The sequence below is a fragment of the Oscarella lobularis genome, chromosome 13 (genome assembly GCF_947507565.1).
Source record: "Oscarella lobularis chromosome 13, ooOscLobu1.1, whole genome shotgun sequence".
Lineage (NCBI taxonomy): Eukaryota > Metazoa > Porifera > Homoscleromorpha > Homosclerophorida > Oscarellidae > Oscarella > Oscarella lobularis.
The window spans coordinates 1,540,690-1,560,762 of NC_089187.1; the positions used below are offsets into that span (position 1 = coordinate 1,540,690).

The 20,073-nt window shown below is 49.0% G+C and overlaps 3 protein-coding genes, 1 long non-coding RNA gene and 1 pseudogene across 4 annotated transcripts; 1 reads left to right on the top strand and 4 right to left on the bottom strand.

Moving 5' to 3' along the window:
- Positions 1–1,227: 1,227 nt before the first annotated feature.
- Positions 1,228–2,288, top strand: LOC136194873 (uncharacterized; annotated as a pseudogene).
- Positions 2,289–3,111: 823 nt separating this feature from the next.
- On the bottom strand, positions 3,112–4,253 carry LOC136194874 (troponin I-like). The gene is made up of 3 exons (XM_065984122.1): positions 3,903–4,253; positions 3,422–3,749; positions 3,112–3,365 (listed from the first exon to the last, which is right to left on the bottom strand). Exons 1-3 carry the CDS (start codon positions 4,251–4,253, stop codon positions 3,112–3,114), a joined length of 933 nt encoding a protein of 310 aa, XP_065840194.1.
- A 3,211-nt stretch (positions 4,254–7,464) lies between these two features.
- Positions 7,465–14,862, bottom strand: LOC136194875 (uncharacterized). Its single transcript, XM_065984123.1, has 5 exons — positions 14,326–14,862; positions 14,200–14,271; positions 9,020–11,049; positions 7,523–8,921; positions 7,465–7,488 (listed from the first exon to the last, which is right to left on the bottom strand). The coding sequence occupies exons 1-5, from the start codon at positions 14,860–14,862 to the stop codon at positions 7,465–7,467; spliced, it is 4,062 nt and encodes a 1,353-aa protein (XP_065840195.1).
- Positions 14,863–15,376: 514 nt separating this feature from the next.
- Positions 15,377–17,950, bottom strand: LOC136194876 (uncharacterized). Its single transcript, XM_065984125.1, has 2 exons — positions 15,696–17,950; positions 15,377–15,656 (listed from the first exon to the last, which is right to left on the bottom strand). The coding sequence occupies exons 1-2, from the start codon at positions 17,948–17,950 to the stop codon at positions 15,377–15,379; spliced, it is 2,535 nt and encodes an 844-aa protein (XP_065840197.1).
- Positions 17,951–18,975: 1,025 nt separating this feature from the next.
- On the bottom strand, positions 18,976–19,695 carry LOC136194562 (uncharacterized). The gene is made up of 4 exons (XR_010671672.1): positions 19,560–19,695; positions 19,295–19,508; positions 19,138–19,246; positions 18,976–19,084 (listed from the first exon to the last, which is right to left on the bottom strand). It is a non-coding gene; the product is annotated as an uncharacterized lncRNA (long non-coding RNA).
- Positions 19,696–20,073: the final 378 nt, after the last annotated feature.

The following is a 20,073-nucleotide window of genomic DNA, read 5'->3' on the forward strand; positions in this document are numbered from 1 at the left end:
CATCGCTGAAAAATAGACGCTTTCTTTCTAGGCGTCAGAATAGCTGCTCCCTGCGCTCCTCCTGTTGCCAGATTCACGCTCCGGACAATTTCGTTTGCAAGGGTATCGAATTCATTCACATGCATTCCTGAATCGTAGGCCGCCAGCAATGCTTCGGCCTGAAGGACGCTTTTTCGGCACCTCTCTGACGGAAGCGAAAACATACAGTCGCTCCCAACGCCAAGAAGGATATCTCTAACAGCTTTGCGATTCATGATACGGGTCTGTCTCTCACGTGACCATGACACGGATAAAACAGGGTAGCGTGCTTCGTTTCCAATCCATTCCCTCTAGTATCCTTGGTTACACTAAACAACATTCTTTGCCATTTCTTTTAATTGCCCGTATGTTACATGTGTTCTACGATCTCTTTACTATTAGATAAAGCCAGTTTTGCCTAAATGGTGATTTATTTAGACTCAAAAAATAGTACAGTATACTGCACTAAAAACAGTTAAAGGTTAGTTAAGCTTGTAAAAGAAGGCGCCTACTGTCTGTCCAGCTTCAGTTGGCCTCCGGATGTTATTATTAGATGAGCGCGTAATTGTTTCCCTACCCGTCAATTAGGAAGAGGAGTCAACGTACGCGGAAGTTTCCCAGTTCGTTATTATTTCCCTCCGACCGTGCCTCCACTCTTGTTTGGCTTCAGCGTGGCCGAAATTCACCATGCGAGAGTTTTTTCATCGGCTTTTTAGCAGTAGTTGGCCGCCATAGTCGCCATGTCTATTAGCGCGCGTACTCGAGAAAGAAGCGCGCGTACTCGAGAAAGAAGCTGTCTATGTCTCGTAGAGTCGTTCGAGCGACTTCCCGAGAGAAACAGCTCATCGAGCGAGTTCGAAAGTGGCTGGAAGAGGAGCGAGACACGCCACGGAAAAAGAGAATAGGAGTCACAAAAATTGAGGAGAGATTGCAGGCAGTAACTGGCTATAGCATCCGAAGTCTTAGACGTTATCATAAGGAATTCACAGAAAAGGGACGGATTGAACGTTCACCTAAAAAGCGAGTTAGATATCACAAATCTCGAATACGGATAAATCCTGATGACTTCGATCGAGCTGCTATAAGGCAGACAATTCAACAGTTTTACGAACGGCGGGATTACCCTACCCTTAGGACTCTCTTGCAGGCACTGAGGGAGAAGGAGTATTCCGCGTAGGTCGGTCGACGCTGTCTCTCCTTCTGAAAAATATGGGCTTCAAGTATTGCCGTAGAAACGATAAAGTATATGTCTACGAAAGAAAAGAAATTGTTAGTCAATGTCATAAATTTTTGCGGTCAGTAAAAAAGTATCGACGAGAAGGGCGAGCTCTTGTGTACCTTGATGAAACCTGGGCGATGCACATATTGCCCCAGAGAGAATCTGGTTAGACGAATCAGGAAAAAGTGGTTGGAAACGTCCATCGGGGCGAGGACAGAGACTTATCATTCTCCACGCTGGTGATCTCTATTTGATACATGGATATACTGACAATTCTGAATTGCTTTCTTCAGGTTCGAAGGACGGGTGGATTCCAAATTGTTCGCTGGTTTTTCGATCAAAAACAAATAGTGGTGATTACCACGACGAGATGAACTCAACTCACTTCAGTGAGTGGTTCGAAGTAAAGCTCATCCCCAACTGCCTACCAAACTCTGTCATTATTATGGACAATGCACCATATCACAATTCAGTAATCGAAAAAGTGCCAACAAAATCATCTCGGAAGAATGTGATGCAGGACTGGCTGTCTGCGCACTCTATTGACTGGAACTCAAGAGATCTAAAGAAAGATTTACTCGAAAAAATAAAAAAAGCCCAACCAATGAAAAAATTCGTTACAAACGAAATTGCGCGTCGCCACGGTCACGCCGTTCTAAGAAGCCCAGTAGCACATTGCGAACTTAATCCAATCGAGCTTGCTTGGTCTCAGGTTCAGGGGTATCTACGAAGGCACAATACGACCTTCAAGCTCGCTGATTTGGAACAGCTGGTGCCTGCAAGCTTCGCCGCCGTTCTACCGGCTATGTGGGAAGCATTTTGCCGGCACACGGAAAGCGAAGAAGAGCGATTCTGGGTTTCTGACGGTCTCCAGGAAGAAGCGGTTGAGGACTTTATTATTCAGTTTAACGTCGACGAAGACGAAACCGACTCCGAAGGCGAAGAGGACCCCACGGGCTTACCTGAGAGCGAAAGCGATAGTTCCGAAGACGAACGCGACGAGAACGACGAGCTGTTGTTGATTCAAGATCGAGTTATAGACACGTCATAAGTAACTAAGTTAAACTAATGACATAATTAGATCGCGCCCACTTACGCCTCTAATGCGCACGGTACGCTGTATCATTGCGTCCGTCTACATAGCGAAAATGCCCTCGTCTTGCGCTTTACAGCGGTACCAAGGTGGCCTTTGTGCGACAATCGTAGCAGAAGTTATTAAGTGTCTCTTATAGGCCAACTGAAGCTGGACAGACAGTAGTTATGAGTAGCAAAAAATTAACCGAGTCCTAACCCGATTTCCTAGATAAGCCAATCGGTGAAGTTCTCCAACAACTCTTGTGCGCCGAAGTGCAGCTCGTCTCTCTGAGTCAAGAGTAGAAGAGTAGTCACTTGTGATAGCCTTTTCCAGAGCTATAAATAAATAGAGTAACGACATGCGTATGTCTGTTTTTTAATAGTCACATGATTATGTGGACGCCATTTTGTGTCCTACAAAGCATTATCCGGGCGGGAAGTTATTCGTGTTTGTCTAAGCGCTATGTCGTGTTGCGCTGCCTTCGGATGCATTTATTTATAGCTCTGGTCCTAGCTAGCGTTATGCGCGGAGGGAAATATGTTACAATTTCCCGTCCGTGGGTCGTCGTAACTCGGGTGATCGAGTGGTCGTCGCCGGATGCAACTCTTTATTCAGCTATAGCGAGGTCTCCCCTCTCTCCACACCCACCTAACCCTAAGCCCCGTATTCGAATTAACACAAATCATGCAATCAAATCCCAACAATTTCCCATTCTAAGCTCAAGTCACGCCCTCGTGACCATTCTCTCGGCTTCGACGTAGCAGCTGTTTTTCCGCTGCTTCTGCGGTGTGCGCCAGCGTCAATGCTTTTCAAAGGTACGGGGAGGCGGCTTTAATTCCCGTTTCCACTTCTCCCATAAGCCTTGTTCGAACTGTCCCAGTAGCAGGTGATCTTTCAGTCCCTTCGTCACTGCGAAACGACCGTACGCTTTCTCGAATAAGTGCTGGAGCTCTTGTGCGTATTGCTGCACGGACTCTTTCTCCTGCACTCTGCTATGGAACATTCGACTTCGGTACGACTCAAGCATCAAAGGCAGGGCTTTCGCCTTGAATACTTCGAGCATTTTGAGAACGATTCACGGTCCACTTCGGAAATGGATTCGTACGCACTCAACGCCCGTCCCGTCAGGCGTAACGCGAATTGCTGGACTTTCAGCTGCCCTGTCCATCCCGCAATTGATGAATGACGTTCGAATTCCTTCACGAACTGTTCCAAACGTTCTCCCTCTGGGTCGTCCTTTCCCGAATACGGCGGAAGCTTAGGCATCGCCATTGAGCGTATGGCCGCCATGAATTCGGCTCGTTCCGACGTCCCTTGTTCCTTTCCTCCTTGAATTTGCAACTTCTCCGCCGCCTTTTCCTTCCGATCTTCCTTTTTCTTTGTCTTAGCTTGTTTACGACCGCTCCTCTTCTTTTTCGAGTCCTCCACGTGGTGTTTCTCCACACCCACGTGATCTTCATCTTCAGAAGTCGACTCTGTTTCCCGGTCCTCCTCACTCCCTTCCGATCACTCCATTTCCTCCGCGATCGACTCTTCGTCTCCTCGACTTCTCGACGTCGATCTCGACGACACGTACCTTCGTTCACTCACTTGCCGCAGCAATTCAAAATGGCGCTCTCGCAGAGCGTCTTTTTCTCGCAACCAGTCCAACTCAGCAGCGCGGCGCTCCTCGCGTTCCTGCTGCAACCGGTCCGCTAAAATGTCGAGTTGGTCTGCTTGCTCGGCCGCCATCCTTTCTAATCGCGCAACGTTGCGCGCCTCCGCTCGAGTCGCTCGAGCGTCTCCCACGTCCGTCGCGGGTCGTCGCGCACACTCGTCACGCTCCTCTTCTCCCACGTCGACGTCGCGCTCGTCTTCGGTCGGCGGCAACGGCGACGGGGTCCGTTCTGGCGACGCTTGCCTGCGTCGCATCTTCGCTTTCTTCGTTTTGCCTCTCGGCATGACTCCTCTTCGATTTTTCCTGGTCGCACTCTGTCGATCCCGGACAGGCCCCCAAATTGTTACGATTTCCCGTCCGTGGGTCGTCGTAACTCGGGTGATCGAGTGGTCGTCGCCGGATGCAACTCTTTATTCAGCTATAGCGAGGTCTCCCCTCTCTCCACACCCACCTAATCCTACGCCCCGTATTCGAATTAACACAAATCATGCAATCAAATCCCAACAAATACGGGGTCTCGCACGCATCGATAAAGTCGCCTCCACTGCGTAGTATGTACAACTGAACCTTCGCGAGAGAGATGTCTGTAAATAAGAAAGCTTCGCGCAACGTGAGACAGCAATTCGAGCAGCTCCTTGGCAATACTTCAAGGGGTGGTCGTAAGAGGTTGGACACAAAATGGCGGTCCTTGTAAGGGAGTGTCGTTGCTCTATTTATTTATAGCTCTGGACTTTTCTATCTGGCTGAAGAGTCCAGGAGAGTTTTAAACGCAAAAGCTTTCCATTTCTGACGGATTGTAGATCTTTCCATTTCTAGGTACATTGTGCCTGAGAACAGGGAAAGACTCTGCAATGACAATCAGTAGCGTCCAAAATGGGTGCTCGGTACTTGAAAATTACCGTGTTTCAATCGTATTTCTTCTCTAAGTGACTCATTTTCTTGATGTAATTTATCTGGAAAAATAGGTCATTCAGAGGTGGGTGACCGGCAAGGCAAACATAATACATACCCTTCTCTGATTTTGTAAGCTCCAGCTCGGCTACAATAGACGGCTACAACGGGCTCGCGCTTGGTCAATATCACCGAGTAGTACATCTGTCCGATACAGTCACGGTGAGTAGACTGTATATACCGCTCTAAATTCATGCCCAAATTTTTCTCACCGTTTTCTGCGACCGCTCTAACCAAATCGCCACGTACGTTGCTCAAATGCTCGGAGAAAGTGTCTGAGGAGAGGTTGCGGTAAACGTGATGTCACAAATTACGAGGCCACGCATTCACCTAGATACGCCTTCAGCGAGTCCATTTCCTGATGAAGCTGCTCCCTCAAACAGCAACTGTTGGACTTGAACAGATGCTACAGCAAGCTGCTCTTCGATCAATCCAAGCTGCTCAGTGTGACGCGCAGCAGTGGGAGTGGGAGAGACCTATAAATAGATCAATACTAGCTGACTACCCGGCTTCGCCCGGGTCTGTTCTCCAAGTTTTCTGTTCTGGCGTGGTTATTCGCTACAGACACGTGAAACTTTGACATTTCCGGCGTTACATCCGGTAATAGTTGGTGTTACTTCCGTTCGTCACTACCGGTCGTTAGTACCGGCACCTTTTCGTTCTTTGTGAACCCGTTCTCGCTAATCTGGCCGCGCCAAGAACGAATTTACATCTTGTGACCCGCGTTTTGGTCGGTGTATACCGACTGCACTTTGAGATACCACTACTTGTTCAGAGTAAGTGCGCTAGAAGTTGCCCGGTACGTTGTGCAAATGGAGTTATGGGTGTATACATGAGTCAGTAGAAAGTGACCGTGAATATCATGCAAGTCAGAGTCATTGCATTCTCTGACTGAAGAACAGCGTCTCCAGACGTACCATCATACATTCGGAGCAAAAGCCGATTCCGCTAAGGTTTTTAACGTTTTAGTTCTGGCAGGGGCTCAGTCTATCGTTGGACAGTAATATGAAGAGCTTAAGCTGCCTGTAATCGATTGCCTTCAATTGATTTAGCCGTAACTGCACGGTACGTTGTGCAAATGAAGTTATGGGTGTAAGTATATGTCAGAACAAAGTGACCATGCATGTAATGAAGGTCAGAGTCATTGTATACTCTGATTGAAGAACAGCGTCTCCAGAACGTTTTTAGCCAAACCCGCTACCGCTAAGGATTTTAACGTTTTTAGTTCTTGCACTTGCTCAGTTTATCGTTCGACAGTAATATGGAGAGCTTGGGTTAAATCAATGGAAGGCAATCGATTCAATTGATTTAACCCAAAGTAATAAGTTCAATTATTTGTTCAATGGATAGGGTGATCCCGTCATATACTGTACTTAGCAGAAGACAATCGGCTCGACCACCTTTGGCGCTTCACACGTAGAATGCATTGTGCGTTTATGACGAATACCCGCTTGAACGAATTGGCAATAGCAGGGCTTCGCTCAAAGTGAACTAATTAGGCGTATGTGTAGAATACCCGTTTTGTGAACAGTATTCGCGGCGGGGAGCTTCGAAGGCGACGTGGAAGAGCGTTCAGACGGATCGAAAGGACTACACTGGTGAAAAGAAGGAAAGATGGGATCGAGAACCGTTCGAACTTACGAATAACGCTTCCGACGAAGCGATACAACTCGTGCGAAGTGCGAAAACGCAGAAAGAAAGGCCAAGGAGGCTGGAAGAGCAGTCAAAACCGATGTATCACGTGACCTACGGAATCCAAGATGGCGCGCGCTGTTCGCGATGACGTCAGTGACGAAACCGGGGCGAGAAAGCGATTTCGGGACTTCGCGAACGGAAAAAAGGCTTCGCGGCATCGAAAAATCGCCTTCGGAAGCGGGAACGACTCGCGAAAGTGGGCGACTTCGAAGAAAAAAGACGATTTCCCGAAAAGGGGCCTCGATCGGCGATCGAAAGCGGAAGGGTGTCGAGGAAGACGCGAAAAAGCGACCCTGTCGTCGAGAAAGTCGTCCGCGCGCGGTTCGAAATCGATCGATCGCGAGAATCGCGAAAAACGGGGCTTCGCGGGCGTTTTCGGCGCGATTCGACGATCGAAAACGCATCGCGGCGTCGAATAACGGCTCTCGGAACTTCGAACGAAGCGAAACGGCGCCCGAATCGCTCGAAAAACGACGATTTCCGAAAGGGGCCCCGACGCGCGAAACCCAGTTACTATCACCCACACGAGTTCGAAGAAGGCGCCGAAAAGCGGAGAGCGCCGTGCGGTTCGAAACGAAGGAGGAGTTCGCGAACAACCGATTCGTCCACGATGGCACGTATGCTTTTAGTGGTAGAGACTAGCTGAATACCCGGCTTCGCCCGGGTTCGGTTTTAAATTGATTGCTTACTTAATGGCGTACGTGTCGGCGTTACCCAGGCCACACCACGGGGAGGTCCGTACGCCACGTGGCCCAAAAATGTTGGCCTCTTTCGAGGCGTAGGATAAGGTACGTAGGTTGGGGTTAGGGAAGGGGGAAGGTACGTCGGGCTAAAGCACTTCGTGATAGACTACGTTTGCTGTTTTGGGTGATTCTGTCAGGACGTACAAATTAGTAGGAGAACTTACACGCGAGCAGGCCACGTAAAATTGGCCGTGAGCAAAGCATTTGGTCTGAAGACTGAGACCTACCGTCTTTAATGTCTGTCCCTGCGACTTGTTCATGGTAATTGCGAAGGACAGCCTGACGGGAAACTGCAGTCTCTTGAACGGAACGGTGGAATCGGACGGAATTAGGGGAATGCGCGGAATAAATACACTTTCGCCTGCGTACTGTCCATTGCAAATTGTCGCCTCTATAACGTTGGGGCAGAGTCGCGTAACGGTCAACTTCGTTCCGTTGCACAGTTTCGGGGCGTCGATGTTTCGCAGGAGCATAATAGGAGCACCGACTTTTAGAGCTAAAGTGTACGCAGGAAGACCGGGGGGATTTAGGGAATTAAGAACTTCGGTTGGATAGTTGACTGCATCGTCTGGTTCCATAGTCGTATCAACGGCGAGATAAACCTTTTCGTTGTCTGGTATGAGCTGGAGCATAGTGTCGTTTATTTGATTGACGGCGTCATTTCGAGGAGCGAGAATGGCGCGTTCGCCAAGCCAGGCGGTGTCTTTGTATCGCTCGTGAAGTTGAGGAAAAACGGCTTGTATGAGTTCGTTTGGTGATTGGACGACTGTGCCGCAAGGTACGTTGATGAGACCGTCTTCAGGGTCGGTGGGAATCGTTCCATTGCCGATTTGCAGGAGTAACTGTGCATAAGAGCCTGACTCGCGGTCTCCATACAGATGGACTCTCATGTTCGTTGTCAAACGCATGGTTCGAACTTTAGGCCAAATGCAGCGCGAGTATTTGAGGCATGCGCCTATCTCGTCGGCCTTGGTTCCTTTTGCTATGACAGGCAGCGTTTGTCTAAAGTCTCCGGCCAGTATTAGAGGCAGACCGCCCATGAGCGTATCGTTGTTGCGAATATCACGAAGGGATCTGTCTAATGCTTCGAGCGCTTTCTTGTGGGCCATGGTGCATTCGTCCCACACTACGACTTTGGCGAGGGAGAGAAGTCGCGATCGTGCAGTGTTCTTCTGAATGGTGCAAGTGGGACGCTCGTAACGACTGATGTCTAAGGGAAGTTTAAAAACAGAGTGGGCCGTCTTGCCGCCAGTGAGGAGAGTTGCTGCGATTCCCGAAGAGGCGACTGCGAGAGCGATTTCCCCTTGTGATCGTATCTTATCTAGGAAAAGATTGAGCAAATAGGTTTTTCCTGTTCCTCCTGGCGCATCGAGGAAAATGATAGAATCGTCGGGACCTTGAGCGGCGTAGGCAAGTAATTCTTCGTAAATGTGTCTTTGCTCTTCGGTGAGTGAGAGTTCGTTTCTTGTGAGTCGTTCCTGCATTTCAGCGTTGTTATAGGAGTATTCAGCAGCAATTTCTCTGGGAAGGCTGTCGTCGTCTTGTTCAGAAGAGCGATCAGGACTGGGAAATGATAATCGCTAAGATGTTTTCCTCCAGGAAACGAAAGGAGCTTGTTCTCGATGCAAAGTAGAGCTCGGTTGAAAATTGCGTCAGTGTACGGTAGCGTGTCGTCGTTTGCGCGTCTGCGAAGAGTTCGGAGGAAATCTTGGGCCATCGCTTCTTTGTGTTGTTCCCATAGACGAAGAGGATCGGAAATTTCGCACATGTGAAGCATGATGGCAAACATGTCGCGAATTTTGTAAGGACGATCGGTGACCGTGGCTTCCGTGAGTGCGAGGTGCCAATGCTGATCGTCAGCCAAAAGTCCGCGTTCCCGACACGCTTCGGCGTAGGTTTCAAAAACGGTGCCATCTACTGTTCGTAAGTCTGCAAAAGACGTCGGTCCTCGAACGTGAAGCAAAAGAAGTCGCGAAAGATAGCATTCGGTGTTTCTGGGATGAATCGTGTAAATGCGCCCTAAAGTTGTTGACTTTCTGATGCCGTCAGTTTCGGGCACGAGGTGACCTTGTATTCTTCTCTGCCACTTTTTCTTCACCCATCTGTAGTATCGTGGAACGTCGATGTACAGTAGAGTTTTGGCAAAATCGTCGGAAGCGCAGAGTTGGAAGAAACCTGTCAACGTCGTAGCAGGAGGTTCTGCTGCACGGTCCGGGGCGTTCTCAACGTTGAACAGCGTTCTCTGACCGTTTTCCAAGTGGACCTGAAGTTGTTCGACTGCTGGAAAGTGGTCGTGAATGGGAAATTGCAACATGCGCCAGAAGCCTTCGTTTGTACTAATGTATCTCGCTATTTGGTAGCGCAGGATTTCGTCGTTTCTGTGCTGATTTGCCAAGCCGACGACAGCTTTGTCTTTGCCTTTGTTCAAGTAGGCCATTAGGTATTTCAGGGCGCAAATGGACCTGCAGTATTCGACGTTCACGTGGCAGTCGAAAGTGCGAGATAGAAATGGACTGTAGGGAACGACCCACCTGTTGTCAACGTGAAATCTGCCTATAGTCGTTTCTACTCCACCGTCTTCTGGAGATCGGCGTCGGTATAGGGGATAACCGTTGAGTGATGTGATGGTCTCGCGCAAAAACTCTCTTGGATAGTGTTTGGTGCATTGGCCGTCTTTCATGCAAGGAGATCTGGAATTGAGTCGTCCGCAAGGTCCTTGGATCATGTGCTTGGTGATTGTTGCGAAAAGTTCTGGGTCTTCGTTGGGGTCGGGAAGTTCGGCGCTTATGATGCTGTCTATTTGATCGGGACGAATTTTTTCTACCATCCAAGAGAGACAGTGTACGTGAGGTAGGCCGCGCTTTTGCCACTCGATCGTGTAAACGTGGCAGCGTTTGATGCCGTAAATGTGTTGCGTATCCACGAGGTACATGAACCTTTGAACTTTCAAACGGAAAACTCTGGCAATCAGATCGTGTCGATCTTTTGGGGTTTGTCCCGGAAGGAGTTCGCTCGTAATTTCTGGCCAATTTTGATTGCAGGTCATGGTTATAAATAAATCGGGAGCTCCGTGATGCTTGACGTACGTCATTGCGTCTTGGCACTTTTCGTGCATGTATCGGGGTCCTCCGGTAAATGACGACGGTAAAACGACCAATTGGCCGACGTCGCGCACGTCGCCGTCAGTTTCGACTGCATCGCTTAGCGCCGTGTAAGAGGCCGCACGAAGTTGTTCTTGCTTAGTCCGAAGGAGGTTCAGTCTGTCAGTTTCTATTTTTGCAAAAACGTCGACAATGAACTGGTGAGACAATTCGCCTGCACGCAGAAGAATGTTAAAGTCGCCGTCGCGCTGCATAATTCGAAATGCGTAAAATTGCAGCATAGACATTTTTTTCTCGGTGATTTGATTCGTTTTCGGATCCTTCTGTCGGCACAATATTGTGTAACCGTCTTCGCCTCTCGGAAAAAGAAGCGGATATTGCAACGAATCATAAGATCTGTGAATTTCGGTAATGCGTTTTATTGTACTATCTCTATTGGAAAGGACGATGTCGCGATATCCTTCTTGGCCTTCGGGTAAAATAGCAGCAACGTCGTTGCCAGATGGCGCATTGAACGTTCGTTGATGTTGGCCTTGGGGAACTCTGTCGGCGCGAATGACAACGCGATAGTCACGCATGTCTGGTGTTCGCTAATCGAGCGCGGTTTTGAAAATGCGAACATGCTCGTTGTGTTCGTGGAGCATGTCTTGTAGGTGAAGCGTGGTCTGCCTATTTAGCTGCGATTCTCGGTCTATTTGCCACGATAATCTCGCGTCGGCTTGTTGTCCGCGATCGTCGATAAAGTATACTTGGACGAACTGGGGTCTCTCACCAGCTGCAGGAGTCAGAGGTCCGATATTATGATAAATTTGCCCTTGAACTTTAAAGGTGGGCATGAATCCGGGCTCGAGTAAAGTGTGCGCTTGAAATGACGTCATAACAAAGCAGGAATTGTATGTGCGAATTTTTTTTCTGAATTCTTTGGCTGTTGGTGTGTTATTGGTAAGAAGAGCGCGTAACGGCTCGGGAGGAGGACCAAGCAAGGGAACGTCGACTTTGCCGTTTGCGCAACACATTCCCGGAGGTTCGATTGGCCACTTCTTTGCATTGCAGCGAAGGCAGGTAGCGGACATTGAACCTGTGCGCGCTCCATCGTACTGATTTTGTGGGTTATAATGAAATGCGGGATAGTTTGGGAGACGCACGGGTACGTCGTGTACTTCTAGGGATTCGCTCAACGTGTCTTCCCCTGCCTCGGCTACTGGTACTCGGACAGATGCCGTGTCTTCCTGACGGTCAGAAATTAAACGTGGAGTAGTGCTTGCACCGGAGTTCGTCGCATCTTGTACGGTCGGGGCAGTAGATCTTACTTGGAAACGCGATGTGGTACATAGGAATGAACTTGTTTGGGTCGGCAAAGGAACTTGGTTTGTGATTGGCGGGGGTACGCGCTTAGCAATTTGTACGTAATTGCTTTGTTGCGATCGGACCGGCATTGGAGACACAAACCGCATTGGAAAACTTGTACTGGTAGAAGAGCCTGCGTCCACTTCGAAAAGACGGGTATCTGAAGTAGAGCGAGATTCTCTTGTAGATGGACCTGGAAGCGAAATGGTGGAAAAATCAATGTCGTTAGTAGAAGTCGCCGTGCGCGTAAAGGTAAGAACAGGAACAGCGAGAGATGGCGAAAAGCGGGTAAGAGAAGCTTGGCTGTTCAAACAGATGGATGAGCCTTGGTCATTCGGTATGGAATGCGCGGCCAGTAGTGATTCAGAAGCGCGTGAAAGTGACGTAGAATTGGAACGAATAGAAAACGTACGATCGGTGCCGGTGGAGTTTGGAGACGAAAAGGAATAGGAGTGGTGATCTAAAGAAAAGGAATTTTCAGATGACATCAAATTCTGCGGAGGACGAATTGATCCCAATTCTGGGGAGAGGGTGGACGAAGTCGAATCAGAGTGCTGAGCAGAAGTGGAATGAGTGTCCTCAGCAGAAATAGAATGTTCGGTGGAAACGGCTCGGTTTTCGGAAGCCAAAGCTCTTGAATTTTGCAATCGTATCCTTTTGGCATTGCGAGACCGTCTTCCCAGATCGAAAACAAACCTTCGCTTTCGAGGCATCGTCAGAAAGACCTAAATTTGGGATAAATAGAATTTCTGGTTGTTCTTGTTGTACAGGATTTTTTAAGATTTTTCGTGAGATTTTTTGGCTTTTTTTGTGAGCTTTTAAGATTTTGGCTTTTTTTGATTTATTGGATTTTTGTAGCCCGACCTCGCGGTACGGACTAAGACGCCGACTGACACTGAGAAAAACCTAAGAAGAGAAAAATTCAATAGAGGTTCAGGCAGAGTTGTAAAGAAAGTGGCTCACGTGGCAGTCGGCAAAAGATGTATACCTCTCCGCAAACAGAGACGCCGAGTGACACTGACAGCGATTCTAGAGGAGCACGCACTCGATACGTTAGAAGAAGATAGTACGTGACTCACGTGACAGTGAACGAAGGCGATATTTCGTCTCTTCGATCGAGCGAATCGAAAGAGAATGAACGACAACGGTTCGCACACACCGTTTGGACCGTGTGCGGATGCGCTGCGCAAGCGAAGAAACGATGAGTCGACGATTCGCTGAAAAAGAGTCGAATCGACCGACGGAGTAGACGATTTCGCCTGAAATAGATCGACGCCGAGAGAGAAGACTCGCAAGTCGCGTTAAATTGCCGAGCGGACGACGTTCGGAGCGCTCGGAAAGAAACTGTCGAACAAAAGATGGGCAAAGGAGGAAATAGCGAAAGGGCAACCGTACGAAATGGCGAATATCGCTTGCAAAGAAGCGAAAGGACGTGTTTCGAACGGCAGGAAAGCCAGAAAAGACGCGGAGAAGCAGCGAAAAGGGTTCGCCGAGCAGCACGAGTGACCCGTATGAATGACGCGACGTCGAAAACCGAGTAAAAAATGACGATTCGCTTTTCAAAAAGAATTCGCAGGCAGGCAAAATCACCGTCGAAAGGTGGCAAAGTTCGAAAATCGAATCAGGAACGCTAAAACATCCCGAATCCCAAAAAGGGGCCTCGATAACAATCGAAAATGGAAGAGTGTCGAGGAAGACGCGAAGAAGCGACCCTGTCGTCGAGAGAGTCGTCCGCGCGAGTTTCGAAATCGGTCGATGTCGAGAACGTTCGAAAACGGGCCTTCGCTGACGTTTTCGGCGCGATTCGACGATCGAAAACGCTTCGCAACGTCGAATGAAAGCTTTCGAAACGCGAAACGAAGCGAAAGGACGCCCGAATCGGCGGGAAAACGACGATTCTCGAAAGGGGCCCCGACGCGAAAAAAGCCCAAAGTGTTATCTTCATTTTTTCGCAGAGCTCGAAAATTCGCCGAAAATCGTCTTCCGACGCGATCCGACGGAGGAGTTCGCGGTGGAAGTCGTCACGTGACGTTCGACCAAGATGGCGCGTATGCCAATAGTGGTAGAGACTAGCTGACTACCCGGCTTCGCCCGGGTGTGGTTTTAAATTTATTACTTACTTACCTACTGGCGTACGTGTCGGCGTTACCCAGGCCACACCACGGGGAGGTCCGTACGCCACGTGGCCCAAAAATGTTGGCCTCTTTCGAGGCGAAGGATAAAGTTGCGGTTAGGGAAGGGGGAAGGTGGGGCTAAAGCACTTCGTGATAGACTACGTTAGCTGTTTTTGGAGATTCTGTCAGGACGTACAAATTCGTAGGAGAACTTACACGCGAGCAGGCTACGTAGAATTGGCCGTGAGCAAAGCATTTGGTCTGAAGACTGAGACCTACCGTCTTCAATGTCTGTCCCTGCGATTTGTTTATCGTCATTGCAAAGGACAGTCTTACTGGAAACTGCAGTCTCTTAAACGGAATAGTGGAATCAGAAGGAATTAAGGGGATGCGCGGAATAAATACACTCTCGCCAGCGTACTGTCCTGTGCATATTGTCGCCTCTATGACGTTGGGGCAGAGTCGGGTAACGGTCAATTTCGTTCCGTTGCACAGTTTCGGGGCGTCGATGTTGCGTACAAGCATAATCGGAGCACCCACCTTTAGGGCCAAGGTATACGCAGGAAGACCGGGGGGATTCAGCGAATTAAGAACTTCTGTAGGATAGTAGACAGCGTCGTCTGGTTCCATTGTCGTATCGACGGCCAGATATACTTTCTCGTTTTCTGGTATAAGCTGAAGCATAGTGTCGTTTATTTGATTAACAGCGTCATTTCGAGGAGCGAGAATGGCGCGTTCGGCAAGCCAGGCTGTGTTTTTGTATTGCTCGTGAAGTTGAGGAAAAACGGCTTGTATGAGCTCGTCGGAAGATTGCACTACTGTGCCGCAAGAGACGTTGATGAGACCGTCTTCAGGGTCCGTGGGGATCGTTCCATTGCCGATTAGCAAGAGCAACTGCGCGTAAGATCCCGACTCGCGGTCTCCGTAGAGGTGGACTCTCATATTTGTGGTTAAGCGCAGTGTTCGAACTTTCGGCCATATGATGCGGGAGTACTTCAAACACGCGGCGATTTCGTCAGCTTTTGTTCTTTCGGTATTACGGGCAATGTCTGTCTGAAGTCTCCTGCGAGTACCAGAGGTAAACCTCCCATAAGAGCGTCGTAGTTTCGAATGTCACGCAAAGATCGATCTAGTGCCTCCACAGCTTTCTTGTTTGCCATGGTGCATTCGTCCCAAACGACAACTTTGGCCAAGCAAAGAAGTCGCGCTCTTGCCGTGTTTTTTTGAACGGTGCACGTGGGACGTTCGTAGCGACTGATGTCGAGGGGTAGCTTGAAAACGGAGTGAGCTGTTTTGCCGCCAGTGAGAAGTGTTGCTGCAATTCCGGAAGAAGCGACTGCAAGGGCTATGTCGCCTTGCGATCGTATTTTGTCAAGGAAAAGATTGAGCAAATAGGTTTTTCCTGTTCCTCCTGGCGCATCGAAAAAATAATTCTATCGTCGGGACCTCGAGCGACCTAGGCAAGTAATTCTTCGTAAATGTGCCTTTGATCTTGCGTGAGAGACGCTTCGTTCGCTGTGAGTCGTTCTTGCAATTCCGCGGTGTTATAAGAGTATTCAGCGGCAATTTCTCTTGGAAGAGTGTCGTCGTCTTGTTCAGAAGAGCGATCAGGACTGGGCAAATGGTAATCGCTAAGTGGCTTTCCTCCGGGAAACGAAAGCAGCTTGTTTTCGATACATAGTAGGGCTCGATTGAAAATTTCGTCGGTATACGGAAGCGTGTCGTCGTTTGCGCGTCTGCGAAGCGTTCGGAGGAAATCTTGGGCCATCGCTTACTTGTGTTGTTCCCATAGACGAAGAAGATCGGAAATTTCGCACATGTGGAGCATGATGGCAAACATGTCGCGAATTTTATAAGGACGATCGGTGACCGTGGCTTCGGTTAGTGCGAGGTGCCAATGCTGATCGTCGGCCAAAAGTCCGCGTTCTCTGCACGCTTCGGAGTACGTATCAAAAACGGTATCGTCTACTGTGCGCAGGTCAGCGAAAGACGTCGGTCCTCGAACGTGAAGCAGGAGAAGTCGCAAAAGATAGCATTCGGTGTTTTTCGGATGAACCGTGTAAATGCGTCCTAAAGTTTTTGACTTTCTAATGCCGTCAGTTTCGGGCACGATGTGATCTTGCTTTCTTCTCTGCCACTTTTTGTTGACCAATCTGTAGTATTGCGGAACGTCGATGTATAGCAAAGTTTTGGCGAAATCGTCATTAGAGCAGAGCTCGAAGAAACCCGTCAATGTCGTAGCAGGAGGTTCTGCTGCACGGTCAGGGGCGTTCTCAACGGTGAACAGCGTTCTCTGTCCGTTTTCCAGATGGACTTGAAGTTGTTCGACTGCTGGAAAGTGGTCGTGAATGGGAAACTGCAGCATGCGCCAGACGCCTTCGTTTGTACTAATGTATCTCGCAATTTGGTACCGCAGGATTTCGTCGTTTCTGTGCTGATTTGCCAAGCCGACGACAGCTTTGTCTTTGCCCTTGTTCAAGTAGGCCATCAGGTATTTTAGGGCGCAAATGGACCTGCAGTATTCGACGTTCACGTGGCAGTCGAAAGTGCGCGATAGAAATGGACTGTACGGAACGACCCACCTGTTGTCAACGTGAAATCTGCCTATAGTCGTTTCTACTCCACCGTCGTCTGGAGATCGACGTCGGTACAGCGGATAACCGTTGAGAGATGTGATGGTCTCGCGCAAAAACTGTCTTGGATAGCGTTTTGTGCATTGGCCGTCTTTCATGCAAGGAGATCTGCGATTGAGTTGGCCGCAAGGTCCGTGGATCATGTGCTTGGTTATCGTTGCGAAAAGTGCTGGGTCTTCGTTTGGGTCGGGAAGTTCGGCGCTTATGATGCTGTCTATTTGATCGGGACGAATTTTTTCTACCATCCACGAGAGACAGTGTACGTGAGGTAGGCCGCGCTTCTGCCACTCGATCGTGTAAACGTGGCAGCGTTTGATGCCGTAAATGTTTTGCGTGTCCACGAGGTACATGAACCTTTCAACTTTCAAGCGGAAAACTCTTGCTATGAGATCGTGTCGATCATTTGGTGTTTGTCCCGGAAGGAGTTCGCTCGTAATTTCCGGCCAATTTGGATTGCAGGTCATGGGTATGAATAAATCGGGAGCTCCGTGATGCTTGACGTACGTCATTGCGTCTTGGCACTTTTCGTGCATGTATCGTGGTCCTCCGGTGAATGAAGAAGGCAAAACGACCAATTGACCAACGTTGCTCGCGTCGCCATCAGTTTCGACTGCATCTCTTAGCGCCGTGTAGGAGGCAGCACGACATTGTTCTTGCTTAGTGCGAAGGAGGTTCAGTCTGTCAGTTTCGATTTTTGCAAAAACGTCGACAATGAATTGGTGGGACAATTCGCCTGCGCGCAGAAGAATGTTAAAGTCGCAGTCGCGCTGCATGATTCGAAATGCGTAAAATTGCAGCATAGACATTTTTTTCTCGGTAATTTGATTCGTTTTCGGATCCTTCTGTCTGCACAATATTGTGTAACCATCTTCTCCTCTTGGAAAAAGAAGCGGATACTGTAACGAATCGTAAGATCTGTGAATTTCGGTAATGCGTTTAATTCGACTATCTCTATTGGAGAGGACGATGTCACGATATCCTTCTTGACCTTCGGGTAAGAGGGCGGCGACGTCGTTGCCAGATGGCGCATTGAACGTTCTTTGGTGTTGGCCTCGGGGAACTCTGTCTGCACGTATAACGACACGATAGTCGGGCATGTCTGGTGTTCGCTGTTCGAGGGCGGTTTTAAAAATGCGCACGTGCTCGTTGTGCTCGTGAAGCATGTCTTGTAGGCAAAGGGTGGTGTGTCTATTTAACTGCGATTCTCGGTCTATTTGCCAAGATAATCTGGCGTCGGCTTGTTGTCCGCGATCGTCTATGAAGTATACTTGAACGAATTGGGGTCGCTGTTCAGCTGCAGGAGTCAGAGGTCCGATATTGTGATAAATGTGCCCTTGAACTTTAAAGGTGGGCATGAATCCGGGCTCGACTAAAGTGTGCGCTTGAAATGACGTCATAACGAAGCAGGAATTGTATGTGCGTATTTTTTTCTGAATTCTTTGGCTTGTGGTGTGTTAGTTGTCAGAAGAGCTTGTAACGGTTCGGGAGGAGGACCGAGCAAGGGAACGTCGACTTTGCCGTTTGCACAACAGATTCTGGGAGGTTCGGTTGGCCACTTTTTTGCACTGCAGTGGCGACAGGTAGCAGACATTGAACCTATGCGTTCGTCCTCGTACAGATTTTGTGGGTTATAATGGAAAGCGGGATTGTTTGGGAGACGCACGGGTACGTCGTGTACTTCTGCATGCTCGTTTGGTATTGGTTCGGGTTGGGTTGTAGGATTTTGCGCGCTATCGGTTTGGGGTTGGATAGTTTGCAAGGTATGGGAAGTGGAAGGCGAGACATTTCGATCCTGTTGAGAAACAGTCTCTTGGGTTAGAAGAGATACTGGTGTTTCGTTGATATCAATAGAACGCGTTTGATTGAACCTTGAGGCCGAATACCGATTTGTCGAAATTTCCTGCGTGTTTGCGTCATCGGCTGTTTGGGCACGTTGTTCGCGATCGTCTGCTAGTAAACGCTGTGTACTACTGGCTGTGTCGTTTGTTTGCTGAGAAGGAACGGAAGCCTCAGATGAGTTAGACGAAGAAGGTCCTGTTGGGGCAGCTAAATTAGTGGATGAAGGAATATGTGGCAAAAGGCCGGCAGTGCTTAAGGAAGACACATTAAGACGAAGGAAAGTAGTGGGTGCAGCAAGGGATAGAAAAGATTGGGAAACGTGCGTGCGATCGACTGAATCGGTAGGTATTAGGGAGCGGCGATCTCTGGCAGACTCGGATAATAATTCAACGGATGTTGCAGAAGAACGATGGGATGAGACTACGGCATAGGAGTGGTCTCTCCTGTCTTGCGATGAGGATCTGTCTTCTCGCTTTCTTTTTGCACCGCGAGAGGGCTTGTCCTTGTCGGAATCCTTCTTTCTCTTGAGGGGCATTGCGAAAAAAGGGTAAATCTAGAGAAGAGAGTTTTTCGTTTCTCTGCGTTTATCTGTTGTTCTTGTTGTTTTAGATTTTTTTGGCTTTTTTGGGATAATAAGAATTTTTGTAGTCCGGCCGCAGGGCACGGACTAAAACGTCGAGTGTCTGTGAAATCTAAAGAAGGCGCAATTCAAGTGCTTTCGACCACAGCAATGTGAAATACTCACGGAGCGACAGTCGACCGATTGCAATCGGCTCTTCGAGACGGCGATTTCCACGAAATTGGAAATCGGCGAAGGCGATAACGTTCGACAATAGAACGTTAGAAAAAGAAAACTGCGCGAGAATAAATAAACGATGGGGGAAAGCGGAATAAGTAAGTACCGATAGGCGCGGCGGTCCTTCGAGACGGCGATTCCGACGAAGAATCGGCAGCGAAACGGCTCGCACAAGTATCGTCGCGAGACCGACGAAAGAATGCCAAGATGGCGACGATTATCGACGACGTCGACGCGACGAATTCGTCGAAGAAATGTCGACGGCGCGATGATTCCGTCGTTAGCAACGTTCGAACGACGGGAAAGAACGTTCGAGAGACCTTTGCGTCAGAGAAGATCGAAGAACGTAAAACCGCTGGGGAATACCGCACCGATAGGCGATTCTCGCTTGCCACGAAGCAAGAAGACTGTTTTCAGATCGAAAAGGAGCGAAAAACACGGAGAAGACGCCGAGAAGAGCCGAGACGGAGACGAAACGACAATGGCTGTGACCCGTATGCGCGACGGAATGCAAGATGGCGGAAAAAGCTTCGAAGCGGTCTTTGCAACGAAACGATCGAAGAAGGCGACAGAAGATTAGACGAAGTGGACGTCGAAAAATCGCCAAGTGAGCGGGACGATTCGTTTTCGAGAAATACGCCGATCCCTAAAAAGGGGCCTCGATAACGATCGAAAGTGGAAGGGTGTCGAGTAAGACGCGAAAGAGCGGCCCTTTCGTCGAGAACGTCGTCCGCGCGCGTTTCGAAATCGATCGATGTCGAGAATCTTCGAAAACGGGGCTTCGCGAGCGTTTTCGGCTCGATTCGACGATCGAAAACGCTTTGAAGCGTCGAACATTCGCCGTCGAAACTTCGAACGAAGCGAAACGTCGCCCGAATCGCTCGA